Source organism: Poecilia formosa, unplaced genomic scaffold (assembly GCF_000485575.1).
Source record: "Poecilia formosa unplaced genomic scaffold, Poecilia_formosa-5.1.2 Scaffold828, whole genome shotgun sequence".
Classification (NCBI taxonomy): domain Eukaryota; kingdom Metazoa; phylum Chordata; class Actinopteri; order Cyprinodontiformes; family Poeciliidae; genus Poecilia; species Poecilia formosa.
This window is the reverse complement of record NW_006800767.1, coordinates 1-20,054: the sequence shown is the minus strand read 5'-3', so window position 1 is coordinate 20,054 and position 20,054 is coordinate 1. Positions and strand designations below refer to the sequence as shown.

The window sequence follows — 20,054 nt, the reverse complement described above, 5'->3', positions numbered from 1 at the left end:
CTTTTACTGGGCAGGACGGACTGGAAGTCCAACCCTTCTATGAAGCGACATCTTGATTTTTAAGAATGTCATCTGTCTGAAGCATTCAGTTTGAACAAAAACTAGAGCAACAGGAAAGTGATACGACTGTAACTCCAGGTAAGTGCATTAGTTTAAACTAAGTTATATAACGAAATGTTTGCATAAACTACATGTGCAATTTATTTCCAATATATTCTGTTTTTAATCTAAAGACATATTTACTTAGCTTCATAAACAAGTAGAACAGCTAAAATATGTGGGGAAAAAGCATGAAGTATTCAGACTCCAGCACATTGCATAAAAGGAGTTAAATGGTGTGGTTAAATCTAAATCCTCCAAAATAACTTCAGTATTGTTTGGTAGTTGGTCAGATGTAAAATTTTTGGACTTTTTAAAATATTGCATATATAGCTGATAATTGCCAAGGGACATGTGGTACTGTCAAAACACATTTCTGTGAAGAAACACAGTGGTGCTCTTGGAAAAAAAAACATTGTTTCTACTCTTATGGAATAATATATGTAGAAGTTATGTGTGTACTTAATTCAACAAGATTCAATAATTGCTGGATTAATTAAAGAATATCTTGTCTCATGGATGGTATCATAATTAATACTCCTTGTTGTTTCTAAAAGTTGAACAAATGGCTTTCACTTCTCTTCAGTCGCATAATGAGATAAGGTAAATATGTGATTTTTATTTTTGAAACGGTGTGCAAATAATTTAAAAGCAAAAGCATGTACACAAGATGTTCTTTAGTACATCTTTCTTTGTCCCTTTTTAATTCTGTGCATTTTATGTACAGATGTATGTTAGAACAAGCAGAAGAAAATCTGACCTTCCTCAACAAACGGTACTGTACCTCAGCAAATGATTCTTGGAGTAAAACTAAAGAAAATTTCTGAGCATTTGTTCTTCATAGTTTTACTCCCTTCACAGGTCCATAGTCTGTTACTACAGACCAGGCTTTCAGATCACATTTTTTGGATTATGTTCTTAACATTGGATTCATTGAACTCATTGCAGCTGTTTGACAGTTTTTGTTTTTTTTCCTATGTTCTGATTTACATTACCAACACGTCTCATGTTTGCATGAAGACTTGAAACTGTGGAAGACAAACAACAACAGCAACATAAGAAGATACGGTAACTTTTTGGATAAATTTGACTAGAGCTAAACAAAAATATGCTGTTTTTAAAATCCTCCAGCAAAAGAGCCAAGTGCACAAATAGGTTTAGTTGATAAGTGAAACAGAAAGGAATTCATGGTACGTTGGTATGTAGGTGTGCAAGACAGTAAACACATCTTGAGATGTGTTTACTGTCCTCTGTGATGGATTAGCAAAGATGGATGTTTCAACTTTCTTGTCAACAAATAGCCACCATCTCTTCCAGAGGAGTGACTTTTCTTGTTTTTCCTGGTGGGTTGACATTAACCTCTGGGTAGACTGTAGGTGAGAAATGTTTTTATAGTAAATTCTGATAGTGATGGGATGAACTGATCCCTCAGTAATGACATTGTTCAAGACCTAGTTATGTTGATAAGTCTCTGGTTGAGTCCACTTAGGTTCTTAAAGGCTCCGTCTTAATTTTGGATTAATCTTGTGTTTTACCAGGTTCAAGTTTTATGGTGACAGGTTTCCAACCAGAAACCAGACCAGTTTATATTAGAGCTTTGTAACCCAAACCCCTGGTGAGATGAGTTGTCTAGATATAATTTCAATTAAGTCGTCACATAGATTTTGAAGTGTTAAAATGTAATTAAACCTCTTTGTGAGTTTTTGGTACCCCCATCAAGCCCATCTACAAGCATATCTGCAAACAGCAACAATGGATGACAAAGCTGTTTCTCTTGGCCCTCTGGAAACAGACCTATATTGCTTCAAAATTCACTCTAATGGGATGCTGGAAAAGATTTGTGTTCATGTTGTGCAAACAGGAGCTATTCAAGCCTAAAATACGTCATATTTCTGTTTACTCAATGCTTTAGCAGCAGGGTTTTGGCTTGAAAATGTTTCTTATTCTGTCAATATATAGTTTTAAAATTAATTCTGATTAATTAATTACACACCCTGCATTTGATTAAAAATTTTAATCACATTCCACCACTAATAAATGTAAACGTAATACATTTTAAATCCGGTGCAGACTTGCATGAAAAGCGGGAACATCTCATCTAGCCAATACATTATAAAAACTCAGAAGTAAATTAAGCAGAAATAATCCATGTAATACATTTCAACTGACTAACTCCAGTGTTTCTTCAGTCATGCATTTTTTTCAGTTTGAGCTGTTTTACATGTTTCATCTTTTACTCCACAGAGCTGCTCTTAAAGACAAAGAAAGGGAAACTGAAGCAATCAGTGAAAGGTACTTTACATTTATTGATGAGAAACACAAACTTTTACTATTTAAAAAAGTCTGTAAAATTTGGCAGATTGAAGAGCCACCTATGAAACATCTGTAGAAGTCTTTCTTCAGAAATGGTCTGGCATTGTTTCTAAACCCGCTTAATGTCATGACCTGACAGATTATCTTAAAATCAACCAAAGCCATATGCATCTACTGATACAGGGAAAAATATTATGGTTTAAATACTTTTACTGATCGTCACTTTGTATACTAATTTAAATGAAATGCATTTTAATATTACTCCAGCATGTTGACTTTCTAGTTCATTTTTCTTTTATGGCCATTGCTCTCCATCACTGTCCATGATGATACCTTGTGGCTCACACAAAATCCTCATTTAAGTAGTGCTGTCTTAACTATTGTTGCACCTATAATCAATTCCATGTTCAATCTTTGTAGATCTTGTGCAACATATTCAGTTAATGTGCTTACTTTTGAATCTTTGCCCTTAGAGCAGCAGTATGTAACTGTCATAAAAACATTTTTTTGTTGAAACTGTTGCTATGACATGACAGTATTCTGTGATAGTGCTATGTAGAAACAACCAATCAGACTCAGGAGGAGGGTCTTAGAGCTGTCAATCTCCCCTCCATATGGTGTTGCTCATTCCCCCTTCTTTCTGCTTCCCCTTTACTCGTACTGCAACTTTTAAACCTTTGCGTACAAATACAAAAGGCAACAAGTAGACTATCAAAAAGAACCTTTCAAGTTGAAGCTACAGATCTGACACGTTTTTAAAATCAAACTTCTCTTCTTTAGTTATGATTTTTTACTCTTATGACATATCCATTGACACACTTCTGTGTTGTTTTTAAACAGAATAAATGAGATGAATGGAAAACACCAAAAAATCAGGTAACCATTTTTCGTTTCATTGAAATGATATATTATTAGACATCATCACAAATAGAGAGATATATGTGAAATAATTTGTTTCCCTCCTGAAATTAAATAACTACATATTTGTTCAGTATTGCACAGTACCAAGTGGAAACTTGGTTTCTAGGGAACAGATATCTATTTTTCAAACATTCTTTTAGACCTAAAGCGTTGATCAGACAGCAAATTTAGAAAAACTATGCAAAATAAGACAACAATGTAGAATTGAGTACTATTGTACTCATACTTGAATTAAGAGTGTTTGATCATCTTCTGACTTTTTCAAACAAGAAATTAAAAATTTTAAGTTTAAACTAATGCTTAATTGTATGGTGGATCTCTGCACAAATGAAAGGTTATGAAAGCAAGACTCTGGATCAGAAAGTGCAAAATGTGTCACTGCCTCTTATACAGGCCTGGCATGCACACTACATTGTTTCCTCTGTTTACTTGTATTTTAATCTGAATGCCAAGCCACTTCATGACACTTTGAATTGCCTTGTTGCTGAAAATGTGCTATATAAATAAAATTACCTTACGTTACTGTTTTGCGTTAGCTATTGTATTAGCTAAAACACAATGGGAAACAGATTCAGAAACATTGTCGTGTAAACAGGTTTTACCATGGAAACATGGTTTGGACTATATAATTTTTTTCAAAGAGAAAACAAAGGATATGTATATATGGTGTTTCCATCTGCCAAACAGAGCTGTTGTGTTTTGCATTTTATTCTAAAACTATCGCATTTGTGGTATTTTAAAGTTTCTTACTGATTTTTACTGTCTTGTAAAAAACAGACTTGATTGTTTCTAGATTAGATTTCTTTTATTTCATGTTTTATGTTGGAGCATTTTTTTTTCAACGCAGCAACATATGTACACAATTGTTGCATTTTAACAACATTGCTTAATCTATGATAAAATTACTTGACATCCATTAGTTACTGGTAGGGTGGTTATTTCTTCATCAATACATTATTTGCTTTTTCCACAGAAATCCTTCCATTAATAAGGAGGCTCTGAGAAAACTTAGAAACAGGTAATAATCATGAAGGGCTGTTTTTAAAACATTCTTTTCACTATCACAAATCATTATTTCAATGAAAATTATTTAAACTGTAAAATATAATGATTATCTTGCAAACCGACACAGAGTTTTAAAATATAGCTTATGAAAACTGTGTGTTTTAGGGAGAATATCTGGACAGTTTTATCCACATTATCAGTCTTTCAAATTATTTATTCTAAGTGACAAAATTTCCAACATAATTTTTGTTCTTGACTAAGCTGAGTAAAAACAATAATTGCATATGATTTTTTTTTATATATATGTTCTTAAAGGCTTAAACAGATTGTGGAAAATCAACAAGAGCAAAATCACCAGTTAAGGTACTGTTTTATGCCAAATTCAATACATTTTGAAAGTTATTCATTTAGAATGTTTAGGAAACTCAATAGGAATAAACCAATTATTTGTTATCTGAGTGAGACTAATAAAGATTAAATCCATAACTCTGTTATTAAACAGTTTTATCTGTTTCTAATCTCACAGATCTTCTTTGGATCAAGAAGAAAAAAGTCTATCATTAATTAAAGAAAGGTACTGCAGATTTACTCCTCTGATATAATAAATTATAAGATTTTGTGTTTGAACTTTACAAATTATCATGACAGATTATCTTCATATTGAGAAGAACAGTAATTAGTTATTTTTCAACTAAACTAACATTTTGTAATATTTGTCAAAAGTTTCAAACAGATTACAAATCTTCAGAAACAAAAACATACGTCAATAAGGTAAACCTCTTTTTATTTCTTTAGTTGAGTATGACATCTTGAACCACAATGGATCTCTGTAGCAAACCAATACAATGTAAACATGCAGTGGGAGATTTTTTTGTTTGTTTGTTTTTTTGTGAATGTTTGTAAGTAATGTGTATATTACTTCAAAGATCTGATCTGCATGAAGAAGAAGAGCGTCTAAGATCAAGGTATGGATTAAAGAATAGATAGAAAATATTATTTTTGATAAAAATTGAAAGCATGTTTCTGTGATTGGAGAAAATTGCCAGTGGATTCAGCTAAACTATTGAATTAATTCTGTAGAATCAGGAATTAGACGGGGAACTTAAACGATACTTTCCACAGAATGATTAGGTTTATTGATGGATATTTAATCGTATCCCATACTTAATGTTTAAACATTAATCTTCATTCTTAGCAGTCCAAATAAACTTAGATGAGTAACAAGAAAATATTCTCTCCGTAGTTGAGCTACATGCTATTTTACTACATATTCAAATAAACTTTTGATACTAAATTGGAAATATTTACCAAAGCTTTCAAAAAAACCTCCTAATATACATAAAGTGTCATAATGCACAACAGGTACACATTTTTAAAGTAATTAGATCAGTTGCCACTAGGTGACCTTAAATTTAAAAATGTATTTCCTCAGAAATAGCCATCCATTAGCAATTCATTTTCATTTTTCCTCTTAGCATAGTATTAAATTGGGAAGCTAACCATTCTTTAAACAAGAACATTTTGAGGTTGCTACAAAATCCTAAGACCATTGTTTCTAACATTATTTTATTGTTCTGTTTTTTTCAGCAACGTGAACAACTCGACAGTTTTCCAGACCTTGATGAGGCCAGTGACATGGCTGTTCAGCTGTTTCACTAATTACTGGAATGGGACTGGAAACCAGAACCCCAGGTAATGCATGCTGGCACATGTTGCATCTAATAACTATTTATTTATTTTTCTCTTTTTCTTTTTATTGTTTTTTTTGTTTGTTTCTTTGTTTGTTTTTTCAGTTAATGGCTGGCATAAATACAGTAGATGCAATTGCTTTTTCTCTTTTTTCAAGCATGTTTTAGAACATCAAACCAATTCAAATATTAGTCCAAAGCAACACAAGTAAATCTAAAATGTGTTTTCTGACAAACTGTAAATTAATTTGACCAAACTGACATGTTTGTTATGTTTTTCAAGCAATGAAATTGAATATGGCCATGAAGACCAGCATCATGAGATAAGGTAAACTTCTGTCTGATTTTAATCCTGAAACCACAGGAAATAGGCTAAAAACATGTCACTAAACCAAATAATGTAAAGTTCCAAGCTGGTAAATTTGTCAAGATTAATCCAGATTATCCTCTGACTATTGTGTTTGGGTTAAAGTGTATTTTTTGTTCATTTGTATTTTTATAATTGTCTCACTAATTTTACAGATCTGCTTTGGAACAGGAAAAGGAAAACCTACACTCTCTCCAAAAAAGGTACTGTTCTGTTCATAGACCCGAAAATATGTGTTAGAGATGTTAATTTACATTGACAATTAACCAGATTTGGGAAATAGAGAAGAAAAGTGAAAAAATAGAGAAGAAAAACAATCAACAAAATTATGGACAACTCTGACCATCCTCTTCATGAGACTTGGGAAAACAGAGGGTCTTCAGTCAGAGACTTCTTTAAATTGCCTGTAATACAGACTGCTACAAGAGATCCTTCCTACCAACAGCCATCAGCATCTACAATAACTCTTTGCAGAACCTGAATTAATGAGTTACAACAGCATTTAATTAACCTTTGGAAATAAAGTATTTTTGAATTGAATTGAATTCAAGCATAGAGAGAAACTGAGGCAGAGAAGACTAGAGAATATAAACGACACAGTTCAAAAGGTTTGGAGTCCTTTTACTGTTTTTTTTATGTTTTTTAAAAAAAACATAACTGAACTTGAAAATAATCTCTTATTCCACACTGACTGCATCTATGAGTCTCTAAAGTATCAATGCAGTTATGAACAGAAGCTTTTTGCTTAGATGCTTGTCAGAAAACAGAAAGTATTTTTTTAATATGATTTTATTGATCTGTCTAATAAGAAATAAATCACGTCAAGGCAGATTTTCAAATGGCAAATAAGTTTGAACTCTGAAATCTGAATTTGTCTTCTCTTCAACAATGACAGAGGAGGGAAAGAGTTAGGATTAAGGTTGTTGTGACAGATGAGGATGATGGAAGGTTGAGGAAGATAATCTCCTGTAATAAACTCTGATGCAAGCAGCTCAAGAAGGATTTTAGATTCATGTTCAGTTTATTTGTAAAGCACATTCAAAAACCATAAAGTTTCCCAAACTGCCACAAAATAATATCTGCAAACAGGATTGAAAATATTTCAAATATTTCTATACTTTCCCCAGCAAACCTCTCATTTTTGTATTTCAAAAATATCTGACACTTGATTTTTATTCAAAAGTATTAAACAGATTGAAGAAATTCAGAAGCAAGATCACCAGCTAACGTAAGTGTCTGTAATGATGCTGACTCTAAAACAACACTCATCACAAAGATTGCATTCTAAATTTAGCTGATTTAATCCGTTTTCTCTGAATGCAGTTGCTTGATTTATTTAAAGTATTTTTGCGTATTTTTCTCTCCACAGATCTGCTCTTCAACCAGATGAGAAGCAATCTCAGCTACAAAGGTACTGTTGGTGCAATGAGCATAATAATAAAATTACTACTTACTTTAATGCAGTCAGTAAGTGGTCAGAGCTTTTAGAAACCAAAATTTTACCTTAAAATTGATGCTAAATCCTAAATTAGTCATCATACAGTTGAACATACTTTAGAGTATGATAAAGGGCTTTTTGATGAGATTTAAAGTGTGTCTGGAAAGTATTAACTTGTCTTCACTTTCACGTTACAGTCTTATTCGAAGTTGTATTAAATTCATATCTTTCCTAAAAATCTATGCACAAATGATGGCACTAGCTTATCTCACCAACCTTTAGTCAGTGTAGTCCACTCTTCTTCTCCAGCTCCATCAGGTTGGCTGGTAGACATGTACAGCCACTTTCAGATTTCTCTAGAGAAGCCTTTCAGATCTTGGCCATGTGCTTTGGGTCGATGTTCTGAAGAACCATTGGGGTGACAGCAATCTGGCGTCATGTAGCAGGTTTTCATCCAGGATGTCTCTGTACATTCCTATATCCTTTTTTCCAAACTAGTGTGCCAGATCTTGCTGCTCCAAAGCACCCCCACAGAATAATGCTGTCACCACCATGCTTCACTGTATGAGTGTTGGACTTTTCTCCAAGCATGATGCCTGGCATTCACACCAAAGAGTTCAATTTTTATCTCATCAGATCAGAGGGCCCCTCAGGTGTCTTTCAGTAAACTCCAGATGGGCTGCCAATGTGTCTTTTGTCTGGTCACTCTACCATAGTGACCAGATTGGTGGATAGCTACAGAAATAGTTTGTCCTTCTTTTTCATATCTCCTGAGAGCTCTGACAGAGTAACTATCAGATTGTTTGTTACCTCCCTGACTGAGGCTTTTCTTCCCCTTAGTCAGTTTGGATGGCCAGATGGCTTCAGGATGAGTCCTGCTCTTCTTTACTCTCTAGGAAGACACTATAAAATAACAGAGTTTGAGTTCTAATCGTATCAACATTTAGGAATTTGTTGGCAACATATTTTGTTCTTCTTACAGACAAGATATCAAAACAGCAGACATGGTTTCCCTCCAGAAAAGGTACTGTCTAACTTATATGCAATTGTGTCTTTGTTCAATTTTCATTGAAGACAGAACAATAAATCAAACAATGTATATGTGTGTGTGTGTGTGTGTGTGTGTGTGTGTGTGTGTGTATGTGTGTGTGTGTGTGTGTATATGCTACATTATCTTTTGACAGCTCAATTATATATTTTCATTTGTTGAAACTAATATTTTGTGATATTTTTTTAAGAGTCCAAATAGTGGAAGATTTTCAAAAACGTCTTGATATAAGGTAAATTTTTTCTAGCAGTTAATAAGCCATGTATAATTGATTTTAAATCCAATACAATTCAGTGTTGAGCCTGTTGTTATGCTGTGCATGTTAATTTGCAGATCTTCAGAAAAAGAGGAACAATTTAAAGTTCTTGTAAAAAGGTAACTAATTTTAAATCCCATACAATAAAAAAGGTTTAGTGTCATAAAACACTTTCCCATTCAACTGATGAACTTGATCAGTTCCGGTTCATATTGTAGATCTCAACCAGGATTGTGAGGTCACAGATCCACGCTCACCTCACTTCTTTATTTGCTCATGAATAATAGTTTTCCTTCTGTCTTTTTAGTCACTTTTGCATCTGTTGTCACTGAGAATAGCACAACAGTGAACAGACACAAATATATTTATAAACAGTACACATTAATGGACATAATGCACATTTTACTCCCCATGTTAGTGCAATCTAGATTTGGTGTCTGATTAAACAATAAAACAAATAGCATAAAGCATTGCATTACCTTGTCAATTCTCCCAGAATTGTATCTTTGTCAGACTGAGTTTCAAAGCTTTCTTAGGTCCTCTATCATCAGAAAAGTCTTTTAGTTTGGGCTGCTGCTCTCTGGACGTTCCCTTCCTTCATAATAATTTGTTTCAGACATTCACTTCTCACCAGAATGTCTTGGTTCACCATCATATGACCTGCTATGTATCATAATAAACAAGTGATCTTGTGTGATTCATATAAACTAACATCTGTGTAAATTACTTTCTGAAGGCTTGACCAGATTAAAAGCTTGTTCCAACATCAGCATAAAGAGGTCAGGTAAGAGTTCTCTGATTTTTAGTTTTTCTGATTTTCTTTTGCCACTTTTCCCTTCAAGCACCTGGATATTTTTTTTCTACAACAAAGCTGGGATGATGTTTTCAAAAATGGTATTGAGGGACTTTAAATAATGGCACAAAAACAAAGATCATTGATTTAAATGTGTTTTTATATATGGAAAACTGTCTAGGTTATGTATCTCTTTGTGAATGAGAGTGATAAAACTTAAAACATTTCCTTAAGTAAGGTCCTGGTTTGAGCACAATACTACAACATTTTATTCATGTTTTGGCTTATCTGTATGATTATGCACAGAAAGACACACAAAGTGTGTAGAAATTTGGCTGCAAACTTAAAAGAATAATTAAAGTTGACAAAGATTACATCATGAGGCCAACCAACTTTGACCCTTGATCCATCCATCCATCCATCCATTTTCTTTACACCCTTGTCCCTTAGTGGGGTCAAGAGGGTTGCTGGTGCCTCTCCAGCTAACATTCCAGGCAAGAGGCGGGGTCACCCTGGACAGGTTGCCAGTCTGTCGCAGGGCAACCCTTTATACAGTCTTCATTTAGTAAAGTCAATCATGTTATTAGAAATCATAAATGAAATGGCACAAAAATATCAAAAATGATATCTTCATATATCATTTTTGTTGAGTAAATCTGCCTTGGCACATGCAGGCAACCAGTTTCTCTATGTGGAAAAAGAGAAAATGAGATGGAGGTAGGAGATGGTGCATCAGCAATCATCATCTGTGAAACACATGATGGGAAGAACCTAAATAGAGACACATCAATTCTGGGATACATTTAGACTGAAATGAAAAAATGTTGTACATAAACTAAAAAAGCAATAATCAATAAATATGTGCATTTGAACAATAGCTCTAACATCAAATGAGGTGCCAAACAAATGATTTATTCTAATATTTTTGTGGATGTTTTGATTAAGTCTCCAGTATGTTGATGAAGTTCAGCAGCAGCCACATTCTGAGAGAAGGTAAATATATGACTTCAATTTGAGAATCACAAACCAGTCATGTTCTCCAGTTTAGAGAACCTGAACAGATCCTGACAAACCAACATCAACCACCCAAATGGAACAACAGCAGCATTTAAATCACAGGCAGGAAGAATAATTTGCCTGTTTTCTCGTTTTGAAACTCCATGGAGGTCTGAATTACAGACTCTCATTGTCTGTAATTTGTATTCCAAATTCAACTGCAATACTTTAGTACTTAAGCTTCAGTTTGAGTACAAATTTATTAATATTTCCCATGCTTTAGTTAATCTATGCACAACACCCTAGTTATAATATTACTCATACATTTTGGCCATTACAGATTTGATTAAAAAGTAATTGGGATGGAAATACAAAACTAGTAAATTGTTTGCCAAAATCAACAGACGATGATTTCATGCGGGATATTTTACTCCACAGAACATCTGTAGAAGACAAGGAAACAGAACCACTCCTGCAAAGGTGTGTAGTATTAATTATTTTATATAATATTTTTGAGTTACACAAGGTAAATACATTTAAAAAAATACCTGCAAAACTTTCTCTAGATTTTTCTCTAAATAATTCAAGTAAAAAAACAGCCCCTTGCTTCATACAGAGCATTTAGGCTCTCGGCTACTGAGAAATTGTTTCTTAGATGAGTGGACTCTGTTGAGATTCCAATTTTTCCAATCGTTGCATTTGTCAATGATGTTCTGCACATTGTACATGCTGGAAAACAAAAACATCCTCTTCTGTGAAGAGAGAAGTGCTGAGCCAAACAAGATGGCTGCTGTTAGATCAATATTTGCAAAGAATAGTTTGTCACTCCACTGTGCATTATTAAATATTAAATGGGGAACTCTGGACATGATCTTCAGTAGCCAGTAGTAACGTCAAATTCTTGTTTCAATTTGCTCAAAACTTTACAAAGGGCAACAACAAAGCTCACCACTGGATAAACTGGATTATTTTATTAGGATTAAGATTGTTTTATTGGAACCTCTAGTTTAATTTGCTTTTCAATATTTATGCACTTTTAGTGAAAGGCTGAAGGTGAATAACAAATGCTGCAGTATTATGAAAAAATCCATTTAAAATTGTAGATCAGTTGTTCCTGATGTATCTGTGATTTAATATGTTTAGCGTCTATAATATATTTTATTCAAACTGATCCAGTTATATGACAGATTACAGCACTTTTAAGAGTTATTTCCTCATCTTTCTAAAATTGAACGCCCTCCTGACTTTTCAGATCAGGGTCACCTACTATGAAAAACAAAAACATCTTTAAAAGTAAAAGTGACCTGGAACATTACCATCACCCACTTCCTGATTTAAACTGCACCAACAGTATAATTGTTCCCTTACAGTGTTGACCAAAAACAAAATGTAAACATGGTTTTAACATTATTTAATTCCACTCTGATGACCAGCTAGATCAGTGTTTCTCAACCCTGGTCCTCACCGCCCCCCTGTCCTGTATGTTTTAGGTATTTCCTCTTTGCCATGCCTGAATTGTATCTCTTGGTGATTAACAGGCTTCACTCACTGTGAGCTGGTGTTCATTCTGTATATTTTACTCCACAGATCTAAACTTAAAGAGCAGCGAAAGGAAACTGAAGCCTTGCAGCAAAGGTACTTCATGTTCCAAGACGTTGACAATGAATGAACAATTTCTAAACTCTCTCAGCACACCTGGTTTGACTCAATGATTTGGATACAAAATGTTTACTTCTCTGAATCATACATGGTGCTCATAACTAAGTTAAAGGAAGTGACTTTGCCATCCATTTGTATGATAGAAGAATCTGAGATTTTTGAGGGCAAAGATATGGAATAAAAACCATCATACAGAATTCAAACCTCTTGCTCCAATCAGGCCAACTAGGAGGAGATTTATTCAGCATTAAAAACTCCACTGTTGCAGAAAGTCTCTTACTTCTTAATGCTTATAAGACCTTTTATATGATTTCATATCTATTGGTGTGTTTTGATTAACCGTTGGCGTCCTTTCCTTTAACTAGCCCAGGTCTCTTGTCTCATTCCATCCTGGAGCTTTAAGAGCTTTTTCTGGTATTGTCCAGAGCTGGGATATTTCAAAACCAAATACGTGAAAGCTTAATGCACTTTTAAGAGTTATTTCTTTATCTTTCCAAATCTGAACCTCCTCTTTACTTTCCCAATCAAAGTGACCTACTATGAAAAAAACAAAAACATCCTTTTTATGTAAAAGTGACCTGGAACGTTACCATTGCCCACTTCATGATTCAGACTTCACAAACAACAATATTCCCCTCCAATATTAACACAAACAAAAAATCTCTTCCACATCCTTACAGATTAGCATTTATTAAAAGTTACCATTGCAGTAAAATAAATAATATATTTTACAACAGAATGGTCAAATATTTTGTAGTGGATTTTATAATCAGACTTTTCAAATGTCCTGTATTTTTTGTTCTCCCTGTTTTCTATTGATGGCTGTAAAACCTGACAGGAAACATCAAGATAAGTTTGACTGTTGTTTTTGCACAGATTAAATTATGAACAAGAGCAACTTCAAAATGCAAGGTAAATATATTTTTCTTTTAACTTCTGTTTCTTTATTCTTGTCTCCTTCTCTATTTGTTTTTTTTTTCTTTCAACTTTGTGAGCTGGTTTTCATTGTTTGACTTCTTAGATCAGCTCTACAAGAAAAGGACATGAAAATTGAAGACTTGGAGGAAAGGTATTTAAATTATTTAATGTGAAACATCGTGGGGTTTTTTTATTTTATCACTAAGCTTTATAGGAAAAGTTTAGTGATTTAAAAAAAAAATAAAACAAACAATATTTTGTTGACCTATGCTTGATTTCAGCTAGAATCAGATGTTATTCATTTTGAAGGTCTTAACTGTGAACACACAACAACTCATTTTCTTATCTGATTAGCAAAGTTGCTAATTATATATGGGGATTTATTTTAAAAACTTTAACGAAATAGTCACTAAAGAATTATCAGAGTTTTAAAAAGAGAGATTTGTGTAAACGATGAAATCATGAAATCATTTACTTGTTTGAAGGATTAAAGACATGAAAAATAACGAACAGAAGCAACATCACTTGAGGTAAATATTTGACTTGCACTAAATTCAGTAGAAAAAAGCACTTAGTGTTTATTGTTTTATCTAACTGAAGCCAGTGTTTGTTTAGCAGGTAGGTTTGTATTAATTTAGTGAGTTACTCATTGTACTCCACAGATCATCCATGAAGGAAAAGGAAAAGGAAAATGAAGACCTCAAACGAATGTATGTCAGTAAATGATTTGAAACATGAAATTTGTTTTTGTTTTTCAATTACTGTGTGAGTCATTGGGATTCATCAAGATAAATATGTGTTGGTTTGAAACAGAATAAAAGAGAAGGACGAACAACTTAAACTGATGAGGTAAATATTTTCAACATTTATTCATTCGCTGTGTTTATTCTGTGTATTTCACTCAACATATCTTTGCTTAAAGAAAAGCAAAAGAAAACTGAGGCCTTGCAGCAAAACTACTTCATGTTCGAAGATGTTAACAATAAGTAAATAGTTTCCAAACTCTGGGAGTCTGATAGGTTAATGTAATTAAAAAAGTTAATTGTGAAACTTTTCAAATGTTCAAAGGAAACTGTTCTACCATTCCCAAATTAGTTTTAATACCTGCTCATGATTTGAGTTTGTAAAAAAATTACAAACTCAAATCATTTAGAGTCCTCTCCCTGCAGTTACTTCTGTTTCCAACAATTTGTTAAAAGCAGAAGTTGAATTTACACAGACTAGGGACTAAAATATCCACCGTGAGGCCCAGAACAAAACTGAGATTAAATGTGGGTTACAAGTAATATCAGGACAGCTTAGTGAGTCTTTCATGCATAACGGTCACTCCAGTGGACAGCTATCTAAAAGCCACTAAAAAATCTTTGTAAAAACAAGAATTATGCATTAAGAAAATCAAAAACACTTTGGAAAAAAATCTTGACAAAGGACCAAAATTCACCCATGAAATTGATATAAAACGAAATGGACCCATGGTGTTGAAATAATTTTGACCCACTGATTTTGTGACAATGGAAGTCTTAAGTTCAAATCACTATTATTTCCTGGTCTTTTTTACTCACAATATTGTATTTATTATATCATTTGTAAAGATGTGGCATTTACAAAAATGAAAAACCAGACTCACCCTCGAATTTATTCTTTAAACTTTGACAGAACAAACAGAGTAAAAAATATTTTGGCTTGTTAAAACTAAAAATATATAAATTTTTGTAAGGATCCAAGAGAAGGAAGTTGTTCAACAAAAGCATACACTGAGGTAAGTATTTTCCTAATTTTAATTTTAAGATAAAGTATTCTATAGTTACTATCAACTTTAAACGAAGGCCAAACATGCTCAGATATCAGCTAACCAAAACAATGGGGGTGTTCAATAGTAAACTGAGCATCAGCAGATTATTTCTACTGATTAACTCAGCAGAAATAATCGATGAGATTGATTATCTCATCAGAACAGTGTTTGTTCAGTTGATGGTTTTGCATTGATTCAGGGTGAACTGCTCATGTTACTCCACAGATCTCTGAAAGACAAAGAAACTGAAGCTCTCAAACGAATGTAAGTTACATTCAGTGATTTAAAACATGAAATTTCATTTTCTTTTTCACACCTTAAGGTAAATAACTTTGTTGCTTTTAAACAGAATAAATGAGAAGGACGAGCAGCTTCAATGTACAAAGTAAATGCATGAATTATTTTATTCATTCATTCATGCACTGTGTGCTGGTTTTCATTATAATTTTACGTCACAGATCTGCATCTAAAGAAAAACAAAAGGAGACTGAAGCCTTGCTGCAAAGGTACTTTTTTAACTCTTTGTTGCTATGAGACCTTCCTAACACCTGTAGGAAGGTTTTATTTACCATCCACGTGATGGTAAATAAATGACCGTTACATGGAGTTGATGGTCTTTTATTTACGTCTCTGTTCTACTGTCTAAAATCAAAGGCAGTGAAAAAAATCTATAAAGAAACGCAAGAAAACTAAAATTATGTTGAGCTCTCCTGTCTTGAACGCTGAAAAAATTAGCTATGAATGTTAACTAAACAATTTGTCTTTAAAATTGGATGGTCTCTATCGAAAAGATTTTTAAAGCAGGACTTTTCAAGAGTTTGCCATTTTTTTATTCTTCCTATTTTCTTTAAACATTGTGGTTACATGGAACACGTTCTGATGAAAATGTCCACTGCTCTTACAGAGTTCAGGAGATGGAAGAACAACTTCAAAAATCAAGGTAATAAAGCACAAATGGTGTCACATGGCTTGATAAAATGGCCTTGACCACTGGATAAATATAAGCAAACAGTTTGTACAGGGCATCTGAGTTACTTGTTGTCTCAACATGGTCTATGTAGCTGGGAAACCCTGATGGGTCCAGAAATCTAATAACATGGTGTTTCCGTATACCGCAGTAGGAGTTCATCAATAACATACAATGCAAATGATCTGTAAAATATTCTACCAGATTAATCCAGAAGACCCACTGTCTTTTTGAGCAAACTTTTTATGCTGTCTTTGTTCATCAACAGATCTGTTCTGACAAAAAAGGAAGATGAACACGAAAAACTGAAGCAAAGGTAGAGTGAAAAAAACATCTGAAACTTTTTCAAGTATGTTTACATTAAATGTTTTTTCAGCTTATTTGTTTACCTCAGTCTAACTACAAATTTTCTTGATCTACCAAAGGTAAAAAAAAAAAAAAAAAAAACTACGATTAATCACATTCACAACAATAGTGACTCATTACACAGCCTTGTGGTACATCAGTATTTCTAATTGTGGTTTAGTAACCAAGCAGCACTCACCACCCTGATCAGTTAGTGCTTAGAGCAGCTGGTTCTACCACATCTTTTGTTTCTCCTCAACCCTGAACGTTCTTCATCTTGCCCACTACAAAATGGAGGATCTGAACATCCAGCATCTTTAATGCAGTATGCTTTCTCACATCTGGACACTAACACTAGAATGCTGTTTGCAGGCTTCAGTTCTGCATTTAATAATGACATCCACTTTAAGTTTATCACCAAACTGATGGAGGCAATTGAGTTTTCTGACCAGCAGGTTCCTCCATATTTAGTTAGACCATCACAGCTCCTCAACCACAAGGAGGTGATTTGAAGCAGCTCATCATAACAGCATAGGGGAAGGAAGGATGACAGTCTGTCAGGACCTGCACTAACTCTCCAGTGGAAATTTGTCCAGGAATGTCATCTTAGTCTGCAGCATTATGTCCATTTAATTAAGGAATTTCTAAGTTTGTCATCACAAATTACCAATGTGATGTGATTTATCCAAACACCTCTGCATTTTAATTTCTACAGTATTCAAGCCTTTTACCAACAACAGAATCACAATGCAAGGTGAGCAATTATGTTTTTACATGTTCAATCATTTCCCCACTGCAATATCTGGATCTATCGATGCACCGTCTCCAGTCTGATGCACTTTAAGTCAAGTCAGGTTTATTTTTACAGCACATTTTAGCAACAGGGCTGTTCAAAGTGCTTTACGTGATAACATCACAATTTACTAACTAATCATGAAACGAGCAATAAGCATTATATGTTGTCATTTGTCATCATCATATATAATATACAGCAAAGGCATTTAAACATTCACCCAGGCTGTCAGTACAATACAAACAAATGGAAAATTATATTAAGAGTCAATGGGCAAATTAATTAACGAATTAATCAGTGAGATCTGCTGTCTTATCTGACTGAGGCCAGTGTTTTTTTAGTCTAAGTATCGCAATAAATCTGAATGAGCTGCTCATGTTACTCCACAGATCTCTGAAAGACAAAGAAAAGGAAACTGAAGCTCTCAAACGAATGTAAGTTACATTCAGTGATTTAAAACATGAAATTGCCATTTCTTTTTCACACCTTAAGATAAGTCTGTTGCTTTTAAACAGAATACATGAGAAGGATGAACAGCTTCAATTGATTAAGTAAATTCATTCATTCATTAATTCATTCATCCATCCACTGTGTGCTGGTTTTCATTCTTTGTATTTTCCTTCATAGATCTACACTTAAAGAAAAGCAAAAGGAAACTGATGTCATCCTGAAAAGGTACTTTCTGTTCCAAGATTTTAACATTAAATAAAATTTTTCTAAATGTCATTTTCACATATTCAGCTGAGTTAAATAGTTAAATATAAAACTTTCTCTTTAATATTAAAACAAAATTAGCATTAAATGATTTATGTACTAATAAAACAATTAATATTTCAACCAATATGACAGTAAAGAAATGCATCAGTATACTTTATAAATATTATTTATAAAAAAGTATACTTTATAAATATTATTTATAAAGTATAAATGGCTTAAAGTCATTCTATTTCAATTTCTGATGTCTGGATGCAAATTGTCAGAACCAGAATTTAAACACAACTTTAGTCTTTAACTCTTTAAACAGACACATTCTCAAACATTTTCCCAAAGTCAGGATCCTCAACTCATTGTGAATTATTAGATACCATGTGGGGACTCTGGAGATCATCTCTAGAACCTAAATGTAAGCTTGTCAAATTTTTTGCACCAATCTCTAAAAGACTTCCATTTACTGCATTTATGCTCATATTTTCCTTGCAAATATTTCAAAATGGGAAGAAAACATGATGCTATCACACAGAAAAAGTGGAAAATAACAGGATTCCCAGTAAAGTTGAAAGGAAATTATGTTGCCATGTCCTCTTGCTAATGCATGCAGTGGACACGTGGAGTTGATTCATTTGAGCTCTACTGTCTTGTATACTGAAAAAAATGAGTCGCTGTTATTAATGTTGATAACTAAACAATTAACATGCCTTATGATGTATGGTCTCACACTTGACAAAGAATTTTAAAGTAAGAATTTTCAAGAGCTTGTCATTTTTCAATTCTTCATACTTTCTTGGAATATTGTGTGAACTTATTGAACACGTTCTGATGAACATCTCCACTGCTTTTACAGAGTTCATGAGATGGAAGCACAACTTCAAAAATCAAGGTAATAAAGCACAATGGTATTGCCACATGAGAGGTGGTTGATAATGTAGCCTTGACCACTGGATAAACATAAGTAAACCGTTTGTACAGGGCATCTGAGTTACTTGTTGTTTCAACATGGTCTATATGTAGCTGGGAACCCTGGTGAGTCCAGAAGTCTAATAACATGGTGCTTCCATAATCTGTAGGAGTAGATTAATAATATTCAATGCAAATGATCTGTAAAATATTCTACAAGATTAATCCAGTGTCTTGATCAGTCTGTTCATTATTTAACAGACTGCTGCCTTTTTCCCTTCAGATCTGCTCTGAAAAATGAGAAAGATGAACATGAAAATCTGAAGCAAAGGTAGAGTTTATAGCTGGTCAGATGCTCCACAGTCATCTCGTTGATGTGAATGGGTGGATGAGTGTCCGTATTTCTCTCATGTCCATGATGAGCTTCTTTGTCTTCCTGGTGCAGCCTGCTGATTCTCCTTCTCACAATCGGCTGATTCATTCATGACATGGTCAGTTACTGTTGTGCCATCTGTTAGCTTAGTAATGATGATGATAGGACCACATCCAGATCAGCTGTTCCAGGTGAAGGGGAGTGGACTCATAACACAGCCTTGTGGTACCCCAGCATTTCTAATTGTGGTTGAGGAGCTTGATGGTCAAACTAAATATGGTGGACTTGCTGGTCAGAAAGTCCAATGGCCAGCTACAGATTGGAGTTTTATCAGTTTAGTAATTAACTTAAAATTTAAATGCAGAACTGAAGCCTGCAAACAGCATTCTAGTGTTAGTGTCCAGATGTGAGAAAGCATACTGCATTAAAGATGCTGGATGTTCAGATCCTCCATTGTGTAGTGGGCAAGATGAAGAACGTTCAGGGTTGAGGAGAAATTAAAGATGTGGTAGAACCAGCTGCTCTAAGCACTAACTGATCAGGCTGGTGAGTGCTGCTTGGTTACTAAACCAATGGAGGTGATTTGAAGCAGCTCATCATAACAGCATGGGGGAAGGAAGGATGACAGTCTGTCAGGACCTGCACTAACTCTCCAGTGGAAATTTGTCC

The 20,054-nt window shown here is 33.8% G+C and overlaps 1 protein-coding gene across 2 annotated transcripts; it reads left to right on the top strand.

Moving 5' to 3' along the window:
- The first annotated feature begins 50 nt into the window (after positions 1-50).
- On the top strand, positions 51-20,045 carry LOC103131741 (interaptin-like). Of its 2 annotated transcripts, XM_016666872.1 has the most exons (36): positions 51-138; positions 657-702; positions 827-1,167; positions 2,344-2,391; positions 3,253-3,288; positions 4,307-4,351; positions 4,654-4,701; positions 4,865-4,912; positions 5,062-5,109; positions 5,265-5,303; positions 5,926-6,030; positions 6,310-6,354; positions 6,549-6,596; positions 7,577-7,621; positions 7,763-7,804; positions 8,814-8,855; positions 9,070-9,111; positions 9,213-9,254; positions 9,872-9,919; positions 10,874-10,921; positions 11,363-11,404; positions 12,512-12,559; positions 13,460-13,495; positions 13,605-13,652; positions 13,987-14,031; positions 14,164-14,211; positions 14,315-14,350; positions 15,219-15,260; positions 15,519-15,557; positions 15,643-15,678; positions 15,752-15,799; positions 16,198-16,233; positions 16,529-16,576; positions 18,960-18,995; positions 19,296-19,343; positions 19,458-20,045. In XM_016666872.1, exons 5-36 carry the CDS (start codon positions 3,263-3,265, stop codon positions 19,486-19,488), a joined length of 1,428 nt encoding a protein of 475 aa, XP_016522358.1. In that variant the 5' UTR covers positions 51-138; positions 657-702; positions 827-1,167; positions 2,344-2,391; positions 3,253-3,262; the 3' UTR covers positions 19,489-20,045. The 2 variants fall into 2 exon arrangements, with proteins under 2 accessions (XP_016522358.1, XP_007543516.1); XM_007543454.2 differs by lacking the exons at positions 15,643-15,678; positions 15,752-15,799; positions 16,198-16,233; positions 16,529-16,576 and adding exons at positions 17,914-17,949; positions 18,026-18,073.
- Positions 20,046-20,054: the final 9 nt, after the last annotated feature.